At 45.7% G+C, this 21,186-nt stretch overlaps 2 protein-coding genes across 14 annotated transcripts in view; one reads left to right on the forward strand and one right to left on the reverse strand.

Moving 5' to 3' along the window:
• TRAF3IP2 (TRAF3 interacting protein 2) overlaps window positions 1-10,063 on the forward strand; it is a 44,166-nt gene extending 34,103 nt beyond the window's left edge. For 2 of the 3 annotated variants that reach the window (XM_015065369.3, XM_027057081.2), the window contains 4 exons: window positions 2,073-2,141; window positions 3,247-3,363; window positions 6,758-6,832; window positions 9,508-10,063. In XM_015065369.3, coding sequence (XP_014920855.1) covers window positions 2,073-2,141; window positions 3,247-3,363; window positions 6,758-6,832; window positions 9,508-9,654 — 408 coding nt within the window. In that variant the 3' untranslated portion in view covers window positions 9,655-10,063. Of the gene's footprint in view, window positions 1-2,072; window positions 2,142-3,246; window positions 3,364-4,880; window positions 4,920-6,757; window positions 6,833-9,507 lie in introns of those variants that run through there. The other variant, XM_053222365.1, reaches the window with a different exon arrangement.
• Window positions 1-21,186, reverse strand: part of LOC106968908 (translation initiation factor IF-2-like) — a 114,814-nt gene that overhangs the window by 26,118 nt on the left and 67,510 nt on the right. For 6 of the 11 annotated variants that reach the window (XR_008298407.1, XR_008298406.1, XR_001429231.3 and 3 more), the window contains exon 2: window positions 158-4,412. The exons of 3 other annotated variants lie outside the window; for them this stretch is intronic. The gene's annotated coding sequence lies outside the window, so the exon portion shown is untranslated. Of the gene's footprint in view, window positions 1-157; window positions 4,413-4,537; window positions 4,670-21,186 lie in introns of those variants that run through there. 2 more of the 11 variants (XR_003419423.2, XM_053222368.1) reach the window with 2 other exon arrangements.

The raw sequence follows: 21,186 nt of genomic DNA on the forward strand, positions 1-21,186 counted from the left end.
GTATCGGCAAGATTGGTTTCATTACAGGCCTCTTCCCTGGTTTGCAGGTGGCTGTCTTCTTCCTGTGTCTTCACCGGTCTTCCCTCTGTGTGTCCTAATCTCTTCTAAGGACACCAGTCCTATTAGATCAGAGCCCACCCTCATGACCCCATTTTACCTTAATCATCTCTCTCAAGGCTCTATCTCCAAATATAGTCACATTGAGTCAGTGGAGGTTAAGACTTCAACATGTGAGTTTTGGGGGAAACAATGTGGCCTTTAACAGCGGCTGTGTGGAAAAGTTGGCCTGACAGATGCTGTGGACTTTGGTAGAGACCTGGAGAGACAAATGAGAGATATCAAGCACATTGTGCCTCCCAGAAAGTTCACCTCAGTAGCAGGGAATAATTTAGGTGCTCAGTTAACAACAAAAATTACCATTCATTGAGTACTTACTTCAAGCCTGGCATTATGATATACCTTTTTCATAACCAATTGTTTTAATCCTCATAACCATCCTTGGAAGTAGGTTTAGTAACCACATATTACAAATAAGGATAATAAGACTTAGAGAGTTTCTGTAATGTTTTAAAGTTATGCAAGCAGGAAGTGCAGAAGCCAACAGTAGAACCAAGAGTAGAGCCAAGCTGCCCGTTCCCTCTCAACCCCAACATTATATTGCTTCTGTCTCATATAATAGAAATGAATTCCTGATACAGTCACAGAGAGCTACAAGCTTTCTCGAGATCACCTCATGTGGTCATTGGCTATCAGACATTTTAAAGCAGGAATCATCTAAACCAAAAGGAAAGCCATTCTATTTTTAATGTGCCATCGGTAAAGAAATATATTCTGAACTTGTATTATATACTGTATGTGTTTGACAGTTCGGTGTTCTCGAGGCACTTTCTCGTTCCACAGGAAGATCAGAACTAGGTTGAAGAGATAAGGCAGACATAAATGAGTCATACAGTGAATGAAAGGATGTTATAATGATGTGTTAAGTGTCTAACACCACTGGTCACAGCAGGGCTGAGTCGGGTGAGGTGAGGAGGAGGAAGTCAGAGAGTGGGAAGGAGTCACAGAGCAGGGAGGCTTGGGCTATGCTATTGGGGTGTGGGGGAGTAAAGTAGACAGGGCACATGAAACAAGAGGTAAGGCTGGGTCACGGATGGCATGGAGAGCTTACTGAACAGCTAGGACTTCAATGGCGGAGTGACATTTAGGACAACTGATCTGAGAACGGTGTGGCCGAACCAAGTAACTCCTCCTCAAGGACACTCTCCCCGAGTCACCCATTCTTGTATATAATCCCTCTTCCAAACAAGAGCATCTTGTACACATGTACATTACTCTCTGGCTGCAGGGCAAAGCCTGAGCCCCAGAAAGGCCTTCTTATTTGGTCTTCTGAAAAAACAGAAAGTAACTGGTTTTTCTCCCCTTCAAATACTCCTTCAAAGACTTGATATTTAATATCTATCTTTTCAAGGCCCAGGAGGTTCTGCTTCTTGACTTTCATCATAAACCTTTTCCCACCATCTCAGTAATTGTTTTTGTGACTGTTCCTTGGATTTGCTCCAAGTTTCATACAATCCTTCTTAAATGTATAGAACGAAACTGGACATAATACCATAATAATGACCTGGCTAATGCAAGTAAAGCACCCGAACTATATCTCAGTACTTGCACACCACACATCCATTAAAATGCTCCAGAATCATATCGTGTTTGCCTTTCATATTACAGATATATATATAGATATAATTTTTTTTTTTTGCTGGCTTATATCCAATTTGGTAGTCTACTATATCTCTCAGATTTTTAAAACATAATTATTGTGTAGCCAAAGATACATTTTGATGTGTACCACTATATCCTAATTACGGATATTAAATACTTAAATGCCTACTAACGTCGAAATAGGGAACACTTTAAGAAAATTGTATTTTGGCTTTTAGACTTATATGCTGCTCTCTGCAAAAAGTGCTCATAATTTTTTCAGTCTTAAATGCATATAGTCTCGTGTTTTCTCTTGCTCTGCAACTAGAGAAAGCTTCTCATTAAGAGCCACCTCCCATGTCTTTTTCTTGTAGATTGACATATTTGAGGATAGAATCCGAGGCATTGATATCATCAAGTGGATGGAACGCTACCTTAGAGATGTAAGTACATTCCAAAATTCTGAGCTCGTTGGCTGGTGGGAAAGACAATGTGCTTATGGGGCTATTTTATGAAAGGAGCAATTGGCAAACCCACCAAGTCCAAAGCCAAGAAAGTCCCAACAAAGCCTCCCTTGTTGGCAGCCGCGCAAAGACCTGGAAAGGAAGGATGGGGTCACCCTTCTGGACATGCACAGGCAGGAAATAACGGTCAAACCAGACACAGGTGGTTGATAACAATCAGAGCAAACAATTTTTTGACCAGAATAGGAAAGGAGGAAATGAAGGCAGGGAGTGGGGAGGGAATGACAGAATTCAATTTAATCTGAGGCCACCCCAAGCGTTTTGCAGGATTGGGCTCCAGAGCTTTCCCGGGAGGCTCCCTGTGCAGCAACCGTCCCCCCTCCCCAATCCAGGCGCCCACTCGGAGCCCTGTGATTTGTTTTCCACTGACAGAATCTATACTGGCCACTGGGACACTTTGTGCTTTAACAAGATAGAAATTGATTGCTGCCAGTGTGTCCGTGTCGGCCGCTTCAGCTGCTGCTTTTGGAGAGAGCAGTGGGGGAGAGAGTCTCAGCAGGCTGGGGTTTTGTGGCTTTTCCTTTTGTCTGCAGCCTGATGTTTGCTTTGTGTTGAAGCGGCTGCTCCTCCTGGCTGTGCTGACTCGTAAGCGCAGGGCAGTCAAGAGTGCAGTAACTGACAGCTTACACCCAGCTGCCGGAGGGAGGGGGCTTTTCATCGGTGATGTTCCAGAGCCTTTTTGCCACGATGCACAGTCACTTAGCGATTCCGGCTTTCATTAGACGTTTATTAGTGATGGTTGTGGACAATGGTGGGCAAAACCGCCTCCATTTAGGAGAGCTCCTCACAGAGCCATTTGCTCTGCATTTCAAGGGAGCCGGGAGGGAGACGGAGGGGAGAAGGGGAGACAGGAGCCTGTTGGAGTGGAGGCCAGTGCCTTTCACCCTGGGCAGAGAATGAGCCAGGCCCTCCACTCTGGAGCATGTCACGACGCTTACAGTCCTGCTGGCCAGTTTCCAGCCTGCCTTCACCAAATGGACCACACTTTACACTTCCATAAACATGCTTTCTCTCTCATTAACAGAAGACAGTGATGATAATTGTAGCAATCAGCCCCAAATACAAACAGGATGTGGAAGGTGCTGAATCACAGCTGGACGAGGATGAGCATGGCTTACATACTAAGTACATTCATCGAATGGTGAGTGGTGGGGGGACCACAGCACCTCGCCGCCCCTCAGAGAGGGGCTCTTTCTTCTGTGAAGGCCTGTCCTTCACTAGAAACCAACTGAAGGCGGCATGACGATGGGTGAAGAAGCCCAGGCAGCAGTGGGGGGTGTTGGTTCTGGCTCTGTCTTAAGTGACCACGTCTCTGGGACTCTGTTCCTATCAGGAGCAAGGGGAGATTCACATGTGCTCTGGAACGTCCAAGGCTCTGGAAAACAGTGCTCTGCTGACTTGGTTGTTGACCAACAAATGTGAAGTCCCAAGAGGGCAGGGGACAGGGCTGTGCGGAGAGCGGGCTCCTGCATCTGTGTCCTATTCTGACCCCTGCCTCACCAGAGAGGCAGAGTAGCATAGTGAAAAGGACCCACGCTGTTGTGTCAGATAGACCCGGTTCAAATTCTGCTTCCTCATGTATAGTTGTGTGACTGCGGGCCAACTGCTTAGGCTTCTCTGTGCCTCCATGTCCCTAATCGTAAAATGGGTCACTAATACTTACAGTGTTGTAAAGATCGAATGAAATCGTTCATGACGAACATATCGATGCTCACATCAAGGGAAGGGACTGTTCTTAGCTCATGATAGATGAGCAACCATCCATGGCCACAACCTAAACTATGGGACCTGGTCAAACTAAAACCGGTGGGAAAAATTTGTAGGAAGTTAGGCGTGCTCAGCATCTGGCAAAACATTCTGACCGAAAATACCACCCAGCTTTGGAATTGGCTGTTTTGTGAGCTAGCAATCTCCCTGCTTTCCAGGATTACAGAGATGCTGTGGAGATGGTCCCTGCTTGACTAGGGCGCTGGACTAGACTTGTGACTTTCAAAATGTCCTGCGGGTCAAAATGTCCCTGGTGGGCTCTCGCAGGGGTCAGGGCGGCTCTGGGCCTCCAACCCCAACTCAGCCACAACTGGTTTGCTTTTCTCAGGCTTGTTTACCAAGGATTTTGAGATTTGAAAAGGCTTGAAATCCACTGGACTAGAACTTGTAAGCTCCATTTCAACGGTAACATTCCACAGGCACCTGGAATGCGCAGAAAGGATCACTGACTAAGACAGGAAGATGAGGCAAGACACCGAAGTGGCCCCGACAGAATAAGTAAGCAGCACAAGGCAGGACACAGGCAGGCAAGGGACATGCAGCTTTACCTCAGCGGAAGCTGACTTAAGTCCAGGTCTGTCCTGGGATCAGGAGCACAGGAAAAAGGCAGAGTGGGTGGGGGTTCCCCATCTGTCTCCTCTTCTACCAAGTGCCGACCACTTGTGCGAGTTCAGAACCAACCCAAGGCAAGGTGGTGAGGTCAGAGAGTAAGGCCAGGGAATCAGGAGCGAAGCCTCCCCCCTGTTCATCCTCTCCAAGTCTGACAGCCCCCCAGGGGTTGGACAGGGCCCAGAAAAGGGTCACGGCTGGCTGCGGGTGCTGCCATCCCTTGGCTGTCTGCTGCATGTCTGGCTGGCCCCAAAGCACTCAATGTCCTGTCTGCATCTCTAGGAACCTGCCAGTCCTGGGAGCTGACAGCTGGTGTGTGGGAAGGGCTCCAGGTCCCTGCCAGTTCCTGAGGAAACCTGTCAAGGTCTGCTGGTGTGTGGCCACGCCAGGCAGTAAAACGCAGCTCAACCTCAGAGTTTGTCTGACTGTGCCCAGCCATGAACCAGATTGTCTCCAAACTCAGTGTCTGGGGACATGGATGTCTTGGGCCCTTCCTTATCACTGAAGGAGTTGAAGAGGCCTGATACAGAAGTGCCTTCCTGCCCAGCTGGCTGACCTCCAGGTCCCCTCCAGGCAGCAGAAACCTCTAGGACAGAGGGAGTGAAAAGGTACCCAGGAGTAACCGCATTATAGAGCCAGTGACTTCACGAAAAGCCGGTATCTGGAAATACGAGAGAAAACTATAATCCGCTGCTGCTGTCTGGCCCGCCGGCAGGCTGGGTAGCCTAGCAGACAAGCAAAATTTTAGAGACAGGGTCCTGGAAGTCAGAGGTGAAATCCAGTTCTTTACTTTTAGCTTCTAAACCCTGTGCCCTTCCTTTCACGTGTTTGTCCTGATGATTGGTGCTTTCAGTTGCACTGTACGTGGGTCATTTTAAAATACGCTTTTGGTCCTCTGGATTTTAAAAGACAGCGGTTCTGAGAAAACACCGTGTGGGGCATTTGTGTGTGGTGTGTGTGTGTGTGTGTGTGTGTGTGTGTGAGTGCGCACGCGTGAGACTGTGTTTGTGGGTTTCTATGGTGACTTCAATAACCAACTGTCACCACTGTCACTTCTCTGTCCTGTTTGTATTCCCCTGCACAATGAAGATTTCTCAGTTTTAAAAATCAATTGGAAGATGAAATACTTGGGGACACATAATTCCTCATCTCCTTGTCATCAGATGACTGACTGAGAGCTTTGTGCTGGTCACAGGATTGGGAAGACTCCCAACTCCGCTCATCTTGAAAATTCTGGTTTTGATACAGTTCTTGGCAGCTGAGTCTTTTGGGGCCACAGCAGTGTCAGAGCAAACTGGAACCGTGTGGGGAACCTACATGTTCTGTGGCAGGCAGAGCTCCTCACAGTTGACCCCACCCCCAGCTTCATCTCCCATCCCCTCCCTAGCCCATCCTGTGCTCTAGCCACAAAGCATTGTTGGCTGGCCCCAACCCCACTAAAATTCTTTCACACCTCCAAAGGTTTGCTCTTGCTGTTTCGTCTGCTGGGAGTGTCCTTCCCCTCTCCCCCACTTCCTCTGCCTGATCAAATTATTCTTGTCTTCCAGTATCTAAGTGACACATCCCCTGTAACTCTTCAAATCACTGATGCAGAATGGATGGCCCCCATTTTGGCCTTCCACAGCAATTTGTTTAAACTTTTCACACTGCACCGTGGTTGGCAATTTACCCTTCTTCCTCCGCACCAATCTGCTGACTTTCGGAGGATAGGGATTGTATCCGTAGTGTTCCGGGAAACTGGTTCTCAAAAAAAAAAAAAAAAAAAAAAAATCCTGATTTGTAGCATTTCCCCATTTCCACGGTATAAATACTCTCATCAGGGCCCATTTCAAGCTACCAGTGTAAAATCACTGAACAAGGAATTAGGAATGGATGCATACAACTGGCTTTTGTGAGCCGATAGGAGCCAGCTCAGCACACCCTGGAGGGTATCCTAATCTTTGAAACCCAAGGTCGAGCACTGAGTGTGATGTTTAACAGGCCTTCAACAAATGATTCGTGCGTATGGCATGCATGTGTCATGGGGGGCACCCGAAAGGCGAAGTGTGTGGCACTCGAAATCAGAATAAAAACGCTGTGTGGGCCTTGCATGATTGTGGGTGCCATTAACTCCTCCTCCTCATTCCTGAAATCAAACCTTCACATTCCTTCTGTTCCAGATGCAGATTGAGTTCATAAAACAAGGAAGCATGAATTTCAGATTCATCCCTGTGCTCTTCCCAAACGCTAAGAAGGTAAACAAAGAAATAAGCACACAAACAAACCAACCTTAACAATTTGAGCTTTGCTTTGTCTGCTATCTGGGATTTTAAGTGGAAAAGCTTGTGAACTCTTTATCAGTCGTTAGAGATAACAGTGTTACCAGAAAGATCCACAGGTCGTAGCACGCTCAGCTCAGCTGCATGGATCAGGAAGGTTTTAAGACGTTATCTGATAGACCATCGCTGCCCTAATTGTTCAAACAGCCATTACACACAAAGAAGTAGTTTGTGTTTTAACTCATGAGAGAAAAAGAGGCTGTTCATCTGATACTTCTTATCTCTTGTACATAAAAGTCAAGATATGTACATTTTTTGCTGACTAGCCACAGAAGTCTTTTGGTGCACATAGCTCAGCTCTCAAACCTGTAGATGAAAGGAATTAAATCTACACAGTTGCCAAAGTGAGCTTTGCTGTGGTTCGTATGTGGGTTTTTGCCCCAGAAGAGCATGTCAGCAGGTTAGGGGAGGGAGGACAGAAACCATCTGAAGCCACGTTCCAGGCTTGGCAAAGGGAAGACAGAGGTGTGGTGGATGTCTTGAGAGTTGGAGCACAGCACCCTGAGCCCAGGCCCAGCTGCACCCTGGAGGATCCCTAAATGTCAGGACTGCCTTGAGACTCAGGTGCTGAAGGAGGGAGAGTCCAGCTGATACGAATGGGATGCCTCCAGTTACAAAGCTCACACCCTGTGCGATGGTATGCATGTCCATCCCTTGCCCAGGCTCTCAAAGCCCCGCTGCAGCATCTCCTGACTGGTCTCCCTAGCCATCATCTGCACCACCGTCAAAGAGGAACATCCAAAATGTAGATCTCCCCTGTCTCGCCCCAGCTTAGAAATCGTGTGGCGGATTCCAACCAACCAAGGATCATATCCACCTTTCTTAGCGTGACAGATGAGGCCCCTGAGAAGAGGGCTGTGCCCACATGCTCAGTCTCCTCTCCCGACTGTGTGCACAGTGACTATGCTCGGGTCGTACTGGACTATTTCAGCATGCCCTCACACCTGCCGTGTTTTTTCATGTTTCTGTGCCTGCGCACTTTCTGTTCCCCCCGCTTACAATGCCCTTCCCTGACTTGTCTGTGTAGTCAACTCTTGCCTATCCTTATATCACCCAATCTGTCTAGCCTCTCCTGACTTCTCGTCCCCTTTGCCAATACTCTTGAGCTCTCTCAGTCGTAGTGCCTTGAGTCAATGTGGTTGGGGGTGGATGCACTGTTGGGAATATGGTGATGGAAAAGGAGACCGACTTTTAGTTGGTTTTATTAATGTTTTTAAAACTTCGTCAGACAGTCCCTTGTGGCCTGTGCTCCCACCTCCTGCCCCCTTGGTACACTATTGCCTAGAAAATAGTTTCTTTACATCTTCATTCACATTCCAACATTAGACTGTGAACTCCTCAAGACAGTAACTGTGTCTTTTCCTTTGGGTGTCATCAACACCTAGCACCATGCCTGACACGTAGCATGTGCTGCTTCTGGGTGTATCCCGCAGTCCCCAAAGGGATCCCATCTCCTCAGAGAAAAGCCTACAAGGCCCCATGGGACATGGGCCCCCCTACTTCCAGACCTCCTCTCCTACTCTATTTCACTCACTCCTCTCTGGCCACACTGGCCTGTTGCTCCTTAAACAGGCCAGGCACGCCCCCGTCACAGGGCCTCTGCACTGTCTGGACCCAGACATCCACAAAGCTGGCCCCTTCTGCTCTTTTAGGTCTTTGCTCATTTTCTCTGTGAGACCTTTCCTATACACTCTGTTTAAAAAAAAATTTTTTTTTAATGTTTATTTATTTTTGACAGAGAGAGAGAGAGAGAGAGAGACAGAGCATAAGCAGGGGAGGGACAGAGAGGGAGGGAGACACAGAATCTGAAGCAGGCTCCAGGCTCTGAGCTGTCAGCACAGAGCCTGATGCGGGGCTCAAACCCATGAACTGTGAGGTCATGCCCTGAGCCGAAGTCGGACGCTCAACCCACTGAGCCATCCAGGCGCCCCTCCTACACGCTCTGTTTAAAGCTGCAACCTTTCAGCCCTGCCCCAGCACTCCCTAGTCCCTTTCTCTGTTTCATTTTTCTCCGAGGCATGTATCACCATCAAACACACTATACGTTTTCCTGATTCGTCGTCTGTCTGTCCACGCCACAGCAGACAGAATGTCCACTCCACGAGGGCGGTCAGAAAGCGCACCCTCACGATCCCCGGCTCACGCTTTGTGCTTTTTCCTGCTAACAGATCTGCTGGGCTCCTGCTGCTGCAGGCCAGATCTGTGGCTGAAACGAATTAGATTAAGCCCCTAGCCTTGGCATTCTTCTGAAGCCACGAAGGAATTCCCATCACTCTGCGTGACCTCTGTCCTACCCCTTTTATGTGAGGGTGGTGAAAAGCACGTTGAAATGCAAAGGGCAGGTAGCCTGGGAGGCTGACAGAAAACGCCGCGCACATGTGGTTTCCATAATGAGATATTCAGCTTCTACGCGGAGCCAGGAGAGGCTCACATGCTAGCCCTTTCCAAAAGCAAAACAGCACAACTCCCAGGATAGTTCGGCAGGGAACGCCCATGCAGGGAAAGCCGTAGATGTTTGGGAACGGAGCCGGGGATCTGGAATCCAGGTTTTTCTCTAATGGCCTTTACTCCTGTCATTCTCTCTCCCATAGGAGCATGTGCCCACCTGGCTTCAGAACACTCACATCTACAGCTGGCCCAAGAATAAAAAAAACATCCTGCTGCGGCTGCTCAGAGAGGAAGAGTACATAGCCCCTCCCCGGGGGCCTCTGCCCACCCTTCAGGTGGTACCCTTGTGACCCCCACCATCCCCAGAGCCCCAGGGCCATGCTGTGTGTGTGTACTTACAAGCACTCTTCTAGCAGAGGCTGTTCTTTGCAGGCCCTCTCAGAGGGCTCCCCCCAACCCCAGAAAACCTGTTCTGCAGAGCATTCTTCCTCCAGAGACCTCCTTTCAGACAGAGGCCATGTTGCTCTGCCTTCCCTACTGCTAACACCCACGGCATGTTGCTCCTAACTGATGTGTCCATTCTGGGCCTCTCACTGCTTAGCGAGTAGATCATATAAATGATGTTGCGATAAATGTAAACGGACCACAAACGCTCTCCCATCGCTTAGGGCTATTTTTATGAGTTAGCCAGATGTTCTTGTGTCCTCAGACCAACCTGATTCGTGTACAGTAGATAATAAAATGTTTACTCTTTTGTAAGACTGTATTTTACTTATCTCAAAGGAGATAGATGTGTATTAATTCCTGATGAGATGGGCAGTTGCTTCCAGGGATGTTAGTAAAGCTGCTTAGATGTAATATTAGATACATGTAACAGACTAGTCTGTATTAAAGGATTAGAGCCAGATAGTTGAACAATCCCTTTTCACATAATCTTGAAAGCTTTATTGTTGCAGTAGAACTTTTTAACAAAACTACTTGTGCAACCACCGTGATATGTGTATATCTAAGAATATCCTCTATGGTCAGGAGTGGCCGTGGATGTAGAAGTTTGGCTGGAATGGTGGTTTGTGTTCTAGTCTTGCTTCTATCACTAACTAGCCATGTGACCTTAGGCAAGTCCTTTCACTTTTCTGAAACCCCGAGGACTCCGTTATAAACTGACATGGACAGGGGTGCCAGGGTGGCTCAAGCACTTAGGTGTCCCACTTTTTAATCTCAGTTCAGGTCTTGATCTCAGGGTCATGAGTGCAAGCCCCTCGTTGGGCTCTGTGCTGGGATGAAGCCTACCCAAAACAAAATCACATGGACAGATGTACCTCTAACGGCCCTAAATGGTTGAAGGTCTGGGACCTAAGTTCTAAATACTCTTTTGAGGAATGACTGAGTTGTCATAATTATATCTCCCAGAGGATAAATTTAAATTTTCTTAACAAGGACATTTTCTTCTTTTTAAAATCTCTTCTCTTTAAATCTCTCCAGTCCCTCACATGCATAATTTTAGAAACACGTACACCTTGCTCATCTGATTCCAAAAAATACACAAACATACCTGTATATGAAGTATGTGTATAATCTACATAAACTATTGAGCAAGGTGGTATTATGTTAATTATGGCCTAAGTAGTAAGCTAATATGAAGATTCGGGGGGGGGGGGGGGAGGGGAGGGGGGAGGGGTGGTCTGCTTCCTGTTACCGATCTATCTAATCTCTTAAACAAGGCTCAATTGTGCTGTGAGATAGTTCAACCTTGGTATGTCGCCACAGAGAAAAGACAAATATGTACCAACTATAAATAAGCAAGTTTGCTAATGAATTGTAAAGAACACTAGTTTCATTTACGTTGTAACCTAGAGGTCTTCTGGGTGGTAAGGTGAATGTCTTTGTGTTGAAAAAACAAAAAAAAACAGGGAAAGGATAAAAGCTAGTATCCCTTAAGGAATCATTTGTAAGACGAACACAAGCATCTTTAGCTCCGTAGCATTTGAGACCCGGTTGAACTCTCTCTTGTTTAACTCAAAATGCCTAAGAAAACAGCCCAAACACAAACTTCAAGTCTTTCTCTCTTTTTAAATCTTTTATGGAGGTGACACGATCATTAAGGATTCACACCCTTGTAAATAAAATGACATCCGTAATTACTACCCTCAAATGTGTCTAGTTTGCAAGGTTTAATAATGGGACGTTGTTACCCCTCCTCCCTTCGGAGACCTGTCCTGAGCCCTCAGCCACTGTTCCTACCCGGGGTTATTCCCTGGTGTTCCACAAACATTCATTAAAGTGTTACAGCTGGGAGCACTGGTAGCAAAACAAACAAACAAAAAGTAAACACACACACACATACAACACCTGGCCAAGTGATGAAAGTTGGACCCTTGAAGTTTCTAAGAAATTTGATGACCACGGATATCAAAGGAATTTTAACAACTATTATAGAGCACTGACACTAGGATTAACACTTGGTTTATTTAGATGTTATCCCTGTCCTCTGCGTTCATCTGCAGATATTTTGGGGGTGGAAGTGAGGTAGGGCTGACTCAGTAAAAATAACCCTTTAGCCTCAAGGCTTGATTCAGACCAAAACTGATTTTAGCAGTGAGGTGTGCACAATGCAAGGTCAGATTCTTAAGTCTAATATTTAGTGACTCACTTAAAATTTGAAATGTAATTTTTTAATTTCAGTGACCGGCTTCAAAATCTATACCGAGTTCCTTTGACTTCTGTATCATTTAACGGCATCTCAGTGCATGGCTACAATCTAAGTACTGGACTGGCTACTTCTCAGTTCAGTGCTCAGAAAAATTATTGTTGTTGATACTCTTTTCTTTTTTTTTTTTTTCCTATTAAAGAAATCACCTACTTAAAGATTGGGTTTTTCTTAGTCATCTCAGCAAGGGAGGAAAGCCCTCGGCTCTGAGCACTCCAGACCTTGTTTCATGATGTTTTGCCAAGAGCATTTTTCTTAACCTCAGCCACTTCATTAGCCACCTCCACCCACTTTGCCAAACACCCCATTGTCGCCATCACCTTTGCCAAAGGGATTGCAAAAGTCCTGTGATCATTGGGAAATGATCCAGAAAGAGTTTCTCAAAACACAGGATCTTTCTGTTTCTTCCTAATGAACCAAGAAGAATCAGTGAGACCCACCTCCTAGCGGCAAATGAAAAGAGGAGGAAGGTTAGACTGTGGGAAAATGGCACAAAGAAAAAACGCCTCTCATCCTGAAGAATTAGGCACTACGTTTCAAGATCAGTGGCTCTATATGAGCCCAGGAAATAAACTAAAACAAAAACCAGAAAGGAAGAAAGAAAGCACAGAAATAAATGTAATTCTTAAATCATTTATTTCTGGAACCATTTGGAATTTTCCATCTGAAAAGGACCCGGGAAATCCAGCACCTCTACAGTGTGGTTTCATGCATGAGAAAAGTGGGACCCACAGACACCTAAGCTTGTTTAAGTTTGCCCCGTGGCTAGAACCCAGATAGCCTGATTTCTAGTCTGCAGACATTTGTTTGATAAACCTAGAAGGCTTTCTGGCTTTTGGTTGGAGATTTGTTCAACAAATGACCCAGGGTCTCCTGGAGGTAAACTGAGCCTCGTGAAAGAAGGACGCCTGAGGGAAGATGCATCTCTGTCCTCTGGTGGCTGGAGGATTAAATGATCATGTTGCAACTTGTTCTGTGGGAAATTCTTGGGGGAATTAATTATTGCTGTGATTATATGGAGTGTAACTTTTCTTGAAGTAGTGTGGCATATTTATTTTATACTAGTATTATATAAAACCAAAGCACAATTGAAAAGATCTTGGCACCTCCCTGAAGCTTCCAGATACAATCTGCTATTAGATCGATTTTGTTTCAGTTTTATCTGGCCAATCTCCAAGGCAAAAACAATGAAACGTGCTTTTATTTTTTAAATACCGTGGTATTCATCTTTCCCTCCTGCTTCTGATTCTATAAGAGTAGCGCTTGTTGGAATAATACATAGCTGTTTGGAAAATGCATTACCTTTCAGAAGAAACAAGGAGAAAGGTGTGGGTTATAACTCTCCTGTGGGTGGGGGGAGGCTTCAGGAAAGGTACGTTTTATCAGGAAGCACAGCAACAACACAAAAGAGCCTCGCCCAAAAGGCTAGCAATGGTCCTAGGACAGGAACATAGTTCCTAAGGTAGCATGTTCCTAACTTCGTGCTGATTTGTTCCATTTTCTTTAAAAATTTTTTTTCTCTTTTTTAACGTTTATTTATTTTTGAGACAGAGAGAGACAGAGCATGAACGGGGGAGGGGCAGAGAGAGAGGGAGACACAGAATCAGAAGCAGGCTCCAGGCTCTGAGCCATCAGCCCAGAGCCCAACGCGGGGCTAGAACTCACGGACCGCGAGATTGTGAGCTGAGCTGAAGTCGGACGCTTAACCGACTGAGCCACCCAGGCGCCCCTCTTTAAAAATTTTTTTAATGTTTATTTAGTTTTGAGAGAGAGAGATAGAGCACGAGGTGGGGGAGGGGCAGAGAGAGAGGGAGACACAGAATCTGAAACTGCTCCAAACTCTGAGCTGGTCAGCACAGAGCCCGATGGGGGCTCAAACCCACAGAAAGTGAGATCACGGCCTGAGCCAACGTCAGACGTTCAATTGACTGAGTCACCCAGGTGTCCCTGATTTGTTCCATTTTCTATCGGAAAAAGCTTTTGGATAGAATCGCAGCGTACTCGGTAGGGGCTGGGAAGCTTTCACGGACCCTGGGCAGTCGTGTGCTGCCCACTCGCCTACATGGACCACAGCCCCTCCACCTGTGACTGCATTTGCTCCCAAGTCCTCAGCCTCAAGCAGAACAGGTGGGACCTGTAAGAGCAGCACTCAGTGTAGCCGAGTTCCGTATTTGACTTCTCAAGGAGCATATGAGCATGGGTCTAGGTCACACTTCCCAGGGCCTTTAGGAAGTGGTATTTGAGCCTTTGCTAAACAATAAGGGCATCTTGGACCAAAGTGTACCTGGGAGAAGTGTGCTGGGCCTCCCTGCTCTTTTCTAGAAACACTCGTGGGGAAGGAATAATTGCAGCCCCCAGATCTCCCAGCACTTGTAACGAAAGCCACCAGGGCACACATTTCTTGTCCCTTGCCTGACCTCCCTCTGCTCCCTTCACCAGGAAGGCGCTGATGGTTGACGGCAGCTGGGGAAAGACGGGAGAGGGAGGGAGAAGGCGCGAGAGAGAACTCATGCCTGATGGATCCCATTAGGCTTAGTGTGCAAAGCAAGTTGAGATGAAGTAGCTGCTCTGGTATGCGTCCAAACTGCTGTTCTATTTTTAGTCTCTCCCGCGTGCTTCTTAGCCCCGCATTGTCCGCCTGGGCACCTGGATCGGCAGCAAAACATGGAACCGAGCCACTCATTTGTAAAACTGGAAGGAAGGAGGCCATTGATGCAGGGCTCGTTTATCGCTGATGGGGAAGGGGGACCTGGAATGTTAATGAGGACGGCTCTCTGAAGCATGCCTTCATGGTTAGCTAGGAGTTCAAAGGAGAAGGGAGCCTCAGTCCTGCTCCCAACAAATGTAAACCGTTGATAGAGGGAAGGAGAAATCAATTATGCTGTCGCGGGCTTCCATGGCATTGTGTTGGAGTTGTTAGAAAAGGTAGGACAAGGACCAGATCTCAAAAGGAAACAAAGCCACATGGCCTTGAAGTATAACGAGTTTGCCATGGCAACTGATGGAAATGAGCCTCCCGGGCACTGAGCAGGTGTGTTATCTTACAGAATAAACATACTTCTCTCACTCCCTGGTTTTTATAATAAAACCTGTGTTTGGATTACTTTCCCCTCCTCTTTGTTACCCAGAGAAGTTGGCTGTTGCTCAATCGGCCCAAGGCTCTGGTGAAGGGAAACGTAATCAGTGTTATCAAAAGGGCGGCTGTAAAAAAGCAGGCGCTCCGCTTGGCTGCGGGCCTCTCCCCTCCGCAGCCGCTGGGCCGCAGGTACCTGCCTGGCCTTTGGCGCCTTGCAGGTGCCGGGCTCCTCGCAGAAAGCCGCTGGTTGGCGCATTCATCCAGGAGGAACCGGGAGGCCTGGCCGGCAGTGGTCAAAACTGCATCCTTCCGAGGAGAGCAGAAAGGTGTTTAGGTGAGGCTGGGAGCTGACCGGTTGTCAGCATCCTGTGTTATCTGGGATACGGGCCAAGGGTTCCTTGAGTTCAGGGATTAACCGACTCTATCTTCCAATCTGTACTTATCTACAAAGTTCAGTTACTCGGAAACTTGCGGAGAGTGGTTGTTTCCCTGAGCTTTAAGTCCCTCTCCGGGGTGGTAGATACTCATGTTCAAAACGTGCACAAAATGCGGAGATTTTATAAAAATCCTCCCAAGTTAAACAGAGAAGTTTCGCTTGTTTGGTTTTTTTTTAATTGTTACAAGGCCAAATGAATGGTAGGTGGGATGGTCCTGTTTTCATTTTTCTCACTTTGTGACTGAAAGAAAACTTCTCCTAGCTTCTCATGGATTTTGAAAACAGGATGCTCATTCACCAACAGGCTCCAAGAACACAAGACAATGCTAAACCAGGTTGTGGCCAAACCACTGAACTGGGGAGAACTTGTACAGCGGGGGCCAGGCCACTCAGTGCAGACCTGTCAAGCGGGGCTTACTGTTCAGCAGCTCCAACGCTCTTTCCGCTTCTGTCCTGCTCTAGTTTTCCTCACCAACGCTCCTGCCCCCCTTGTCAAGTCCCAGTTCCCCAGATGAGGCCCTTGAGGCCCCTTCACACATCACCTTACCTTTGACCCTCATAAGTAAAAAACGAATGGCTGAAAAACTAATTTAAGCTCTGGTGTCAGTGGAGGAAAAAGCTGCATGCGGTAATTTTCCCAGGTGAAACAGCATCACGAAGTTCAGGTGCTAAGCCATGCTGTGAGGTGACTTACGTCGGGCGGAAGGGTGGGCATTCCAAACTCGGTGGGCAGGGCCTCTCCACACCCAGGTTTTTAAAATTCAAGATTCCAAACCAGGTCTTTGGATACCAGCACATAGCTGTTTGTTGAAAAGGCACGTGAAGCACAAGTCCCTGACACCCTAGTGTGAGCAGAAAGGTTCAGGTTCCATCATGCTACCATCTCTGTTGAGCCGGTCATTGAAAAGCTAATCCCCGAAAGTAACAGGGTGGGAACTAGGCAGCAGCTAGAGATCAGCAACCAATCTACAGTTATTAAGTGCCTACTGTGTGCAAGGTACTATGCTTGGCATAAAGATGATACATGCCCTTGCCTTCAAATTATTTCAAATCTAGGGACGTGGATAAAATTATTTCAAACCTAGGATGGCATGAGCCACGTGAAAAGACTGAATCAAAGCAGCAGGCAGTAGAGGCTAAGCAAGGGGCAGCTGCTCTCTTTTCCCCGACCCTCACTAGGACCCAGGACTGAGCCCACATTTAGGCAGTTTCAAGGTCAGATCCTCCAAGGAGCAGATGACTGGACATTTCTCCTAATAAACAGAAGACTTGTTCACTCCTCCTCCCCACATACACCTTTGAGATGATAATATTCAAAATCCCTATGTATCACTCCAAGATTAGGAGACACAATGTAAGGGACAGCTGAGTGGCTCGGTTAAGCATCCAACTCTCGATTTTGGCTCAAGTCGTGATCTCATGGTTCATGAGGTCGAGCCCTGCCTCGGGCTCTGCACTGAGAGTGGAGCCTGTTTGGGATTCTCTCTCTCTCTCTGTCCCTTCCCTGCTTGCTCTCCCTTTCTCTCTCTCCCTCAAAATAAATAAACATTAAAAAAACAGAGAGAGAGACACAATGTAAGAACAGGAAAGTATGGAAAAGCACTGCAGAGTGTATATAATTAAACTACTACATGACAACGCAGCTTGCAGGGCATACATCAGCCCTCTCTAAAGACAGCCTAGGTCCATCTGGCAAGAAGGGCCAGACCACACTGTGGCGAGAGGGACAGTGGGGATGTGCTTTTTACACTGCGCCCTCCAAAGATCTGGGAAGGCAGAGACCTGGCTGGTGATGGGATCAACGGGGAGAGAGGAAGCGGGTTTCTATACCCTACTAAATAGGGAGTGGGGAATGTTTTGAAGTTGAGCCTGTCATATAAATCCACAAACAACTGAGTGAGAAAGCAGAAAATGATAATTTGCTGGAGTGGGCAAGGAAGCTCTCTTCATGAATGAATATTGGCATTGTCCAATTTTCCCAAGCAAAATATGCGCAGAAAACACTGACCAAATGGACTCTGTCTTAACAAGCTTAACAAGTATCTTAACAAGTTTCTCACTTGCGCATGCAGAGTAGCTTTGTAATCAGAAAAACCTGAGTCCCTGTTCATTTGTAAGTTGTGTGACCTTAGGCAAGTTACTTTCAGAGTTTCAGCTACAGAAAGAAGAGGACAGAACCGACTCCTGGGAAGACTGTCAGGGTGAGTTAAGGGCGGGGGGGGGGGGGGGGGGGCGGGGCTGGGTGGTTCTGTCGTTAAGCGTCTAACTTTGGCTCAGGTCATGATCTCATGGCTCATGGGTTCGAGGACCTCATCGGGCTCTGTGCTGACAGCTCAGAGCCTGGAGCCTGCTCTGGATTCTGTGTTTTCCTCTCTCTCTGCCCCTCCCCTGCTCATACTCTATCTCTCTCTCTCTTTCAAAAATAAATTAAAAAATAAATAAATATTTAAAAAAATTTTTTTAAAGATTAAGGTAAGATGGATTATATAAATCTTCTAGAGTAGTGCCTGGCAGGCAGTAAGTACTCAGTAAATGTTCCTTTCTCACCCTTTGTGTCCTTTCTTTCTTGCTTTCTTCCTCATAACCGATGATTATTTATAGGGACTTTGAATATTTTCTTATTTCCAAAAAGTAAAACAGCAAATCCTAATGAAAAAAAAAAACATCTTTCATTTTAAAAATGAAGCCTTAGGAGAGGTCAACATATAAGCTTTTAAGCTAAAAACACTTCTATCTAGTTTTCCAGAGGAGCTAATCAGCTTAGTTTGTTTTCTTACTAAGGCCCGGACCACGGCGGACTCACACAACAATCACAGCATCTGGAGACAGCCTTCTTCCTTCTAGCAGGTTGCTAAGGAGCAAGCTTCTCAGCAGCACTGGCTAGGATGATTACAGGTGTAACATATCAAACCTGGCAACGATGTTTGACTTTAAAGGAAACTAACTTTAGAGATTCACAATGGGGCCTCAAAAATAGAATAATGGATTTGAAACTATTTTGAAAAGTAATTCTAAAGGCAGTATTGTGTTCATATTATCCCCATTATTAAAAGGGAAATTTGGAATTCAGGCTGGGGAAACTGCTATGCTCTCTGTGGCTTTGCTTTTTTCAAGAAATGAGGTATCATTGTCACCTGCAAAACGGCCCACTCCAAGCTATCTAGCCTGGAAGGAAAAGAGGGGAGGGTTGGTTAAGCAAACATTTAAACTGAAACATAGTTACCATATTGACTGGCTTTTCTCAAACCTTTCCCCTCCCCCCCCAAAGAAAAAAGTTCTCTTGAAACTTTCCCCATGTTGGCTTAAGTAATTTTCATTGTATGGTTCCTTAAATATGTATCCATATATAATTAGGTATAAATGCTTCATCCTTGTAGCTCACTAAAAGCTACAAAAACACAAAATGAAAATGTTCTAGAGATCTGTTGTGCAACCATGTGAATATACTTAGCATTACCAAACTATACGCTTCAAAATGGTCAAGATGGGGAATTGTATGTTATGTGGTTTTTACAATCAAAAAAAAAAACTATAAGAACAAACTAAACTTACAAATTAATTAAAAATGACATCACCAGATCAATTCAAATAAAAAATAATTTAGTATGAAAATGGTAACATTTTGCTGAAACTAAATAACCAATGTTAGGCTTAATTTATACATGTAATTAAAAAAGCATAAGGAGATGCTTTTATGCACTTTATCTTTCAATTGTTGACTTAAATATTTGTGGAACGTGATGGACAGTCTTTGACTCACAATTGTTATCATTGTTACAATTTTTCCTCCCATCAGGTTACTCATTTTTTTAATGTTTACTTCTTTTTGAGAGAGAGAAAGCGTGAGCGGGGATGGGGCAGAGAGAGAGGGAGACACAGAATCCAAAGCAGGCTCCAGGCTCTGAGCTCTTACCACAGAGCCCAAGGCAGGGCTCGAACCCACAAGCCTTGAGATCAAGACCTAAGCTGAAGTCCCACACTTAACCAACTGAGTCACCCAGGCGCCCCTCAGGTTACTCATTTGAAACTATCAGCTGTTTATTTTAATTGGTCCAGCTGATTTTAAAATGTTTCTCTCCAAAATGTGGTATTGATAGATCATTTTTTTAAAAAAGCTCCTAACGAAAAGTTCTTCATGGAGAATGTTTGCAAGCTGGTATGTCATAAAAACACAGAATCAAACCAACACATCTGCTTATAATCTGAACTAAGTGACTGATTTGCCTAGTTTCTTTTGAATCCAACTCATGCTACCATGAGACCTGTAATGACTCCATTTTCTCTCCATTTTTCTCTTTGAACGACTGTAAAACTTCATTTGTGCTGGTGCCACGAGGCCTTTGGCCTTCCCTTTGCATGAACGCATCATCTGTGTGTTCAGTCGGCCCAGTTCTTTTCTCATTAGCCTGTGACAATTAAAGTAGCATGGTTATTTTCATGACAGAAAAGCGAAATTAATTTATCAAATATATCAAGAGACTACATTGCATCTTATCACTGAAAAAGAGCAACTTTAGCTTTCTTATTGGTAAGATAGCTCAGTGTGATTTTTATCAAATGGAAAGCAAGACAGTTTTTGTTATTTTGATGCCAGGAATGCCCATCTAAAGATTACCAACACATTAAAAGTTGAATATTGCCACATTAATGATCACGTGGTGCCAATTTTAAACACAAAGCACTAACACTGAGAGTATGTGGCTATAAAATAAACCTCCCAGTTGAACCAAATAAGCTTATATTGTATTATATAAGTGTTTTTAGATTGTCGTTGAAATGAAAACATTATTTGATGGACCATCAATAATATATATAGACTTCTGTAGTGTGAGGAAAAACTGATATATAGAGAGAGATAAAAAAATCTTCAAAGATTTTTTTAATGTTTATTTAATTTTGAGAGAGGAAAAAAAGCTCGAGTGGGGGAGGGGGAGAGAGAGAGGGAGACAGAAGATCTGAAGCAGGCCCCCCCCCCCCCCCCCCCCCCCCCCCCCGCTGACAGCAGCAAGCCCCACGTGGGGCTTGAACTCATGAACTGTGAGATCATGACCTGAGCCAAAGTCAGACGCTCAACCAAGCCACCCAGGCGCCCTCAAATCTTTAAAAAATTTAAATAACACCACCAAAGCCTGCTTCAGGTTCTGTGTCTCCCTCTCTCTCTGCCCCTTCCCTGCTCATGCTCTGTCTCTCTCAAAAATGAATAAACATTAAAAAAAAAAAAAAAAAAAAGGTCTTAAAGAATTTAAAGAACACCAGAAAATTGGGGTGAGGAGGGCATCTACACGTGAGGGAGGCCTGGTGCAGGGTGTTGGGCCCAAGCAAGACAAAAGAGGCATTCCTGCAGAGGGTGGCATGGCTCGGTCTGAACCAAAGCAGGCTGAGTGGAGGGCTCGGTGCAGGTTTTTGGATACCAGGTGGGATTGGGGCGGTAGCCCAGCATGGGGTTTCAGAGCCCACATGGGTTTTGTACCTTACTTGCAACTTTGTCAAAAATTTGAAATTGTCTCAAAATTTAAAATTTAATGGCACGATGTCGAGTTTAAAAAAGGATAAATATGCACGTATAAAGTGCAACCAATTATGCAGAAATATCTTGCAAAGTAGTAAGAGTTCTCCTATTGGGCATTTATTATGTGTCAGATACTGCGGGAAGAAGTTTGTAT

Source organism: Acinonyx jubatus, chromosome B2 (genome assembly GCF_027475565.1).
Source record: "Acinonyx jubatus isolate Ajub_Pintada_27869175 chromosome B2, VMU_Ajub_asm_v1.0, whole genome shotgun sequence".
Classification (NCBI taxonomy): domain Eukaryota; kingdom Metazoa; phylum Chordata; class Mammalia; order Carnivora; family Felidae; genus Acinonyx; species Acinonyx jubatus.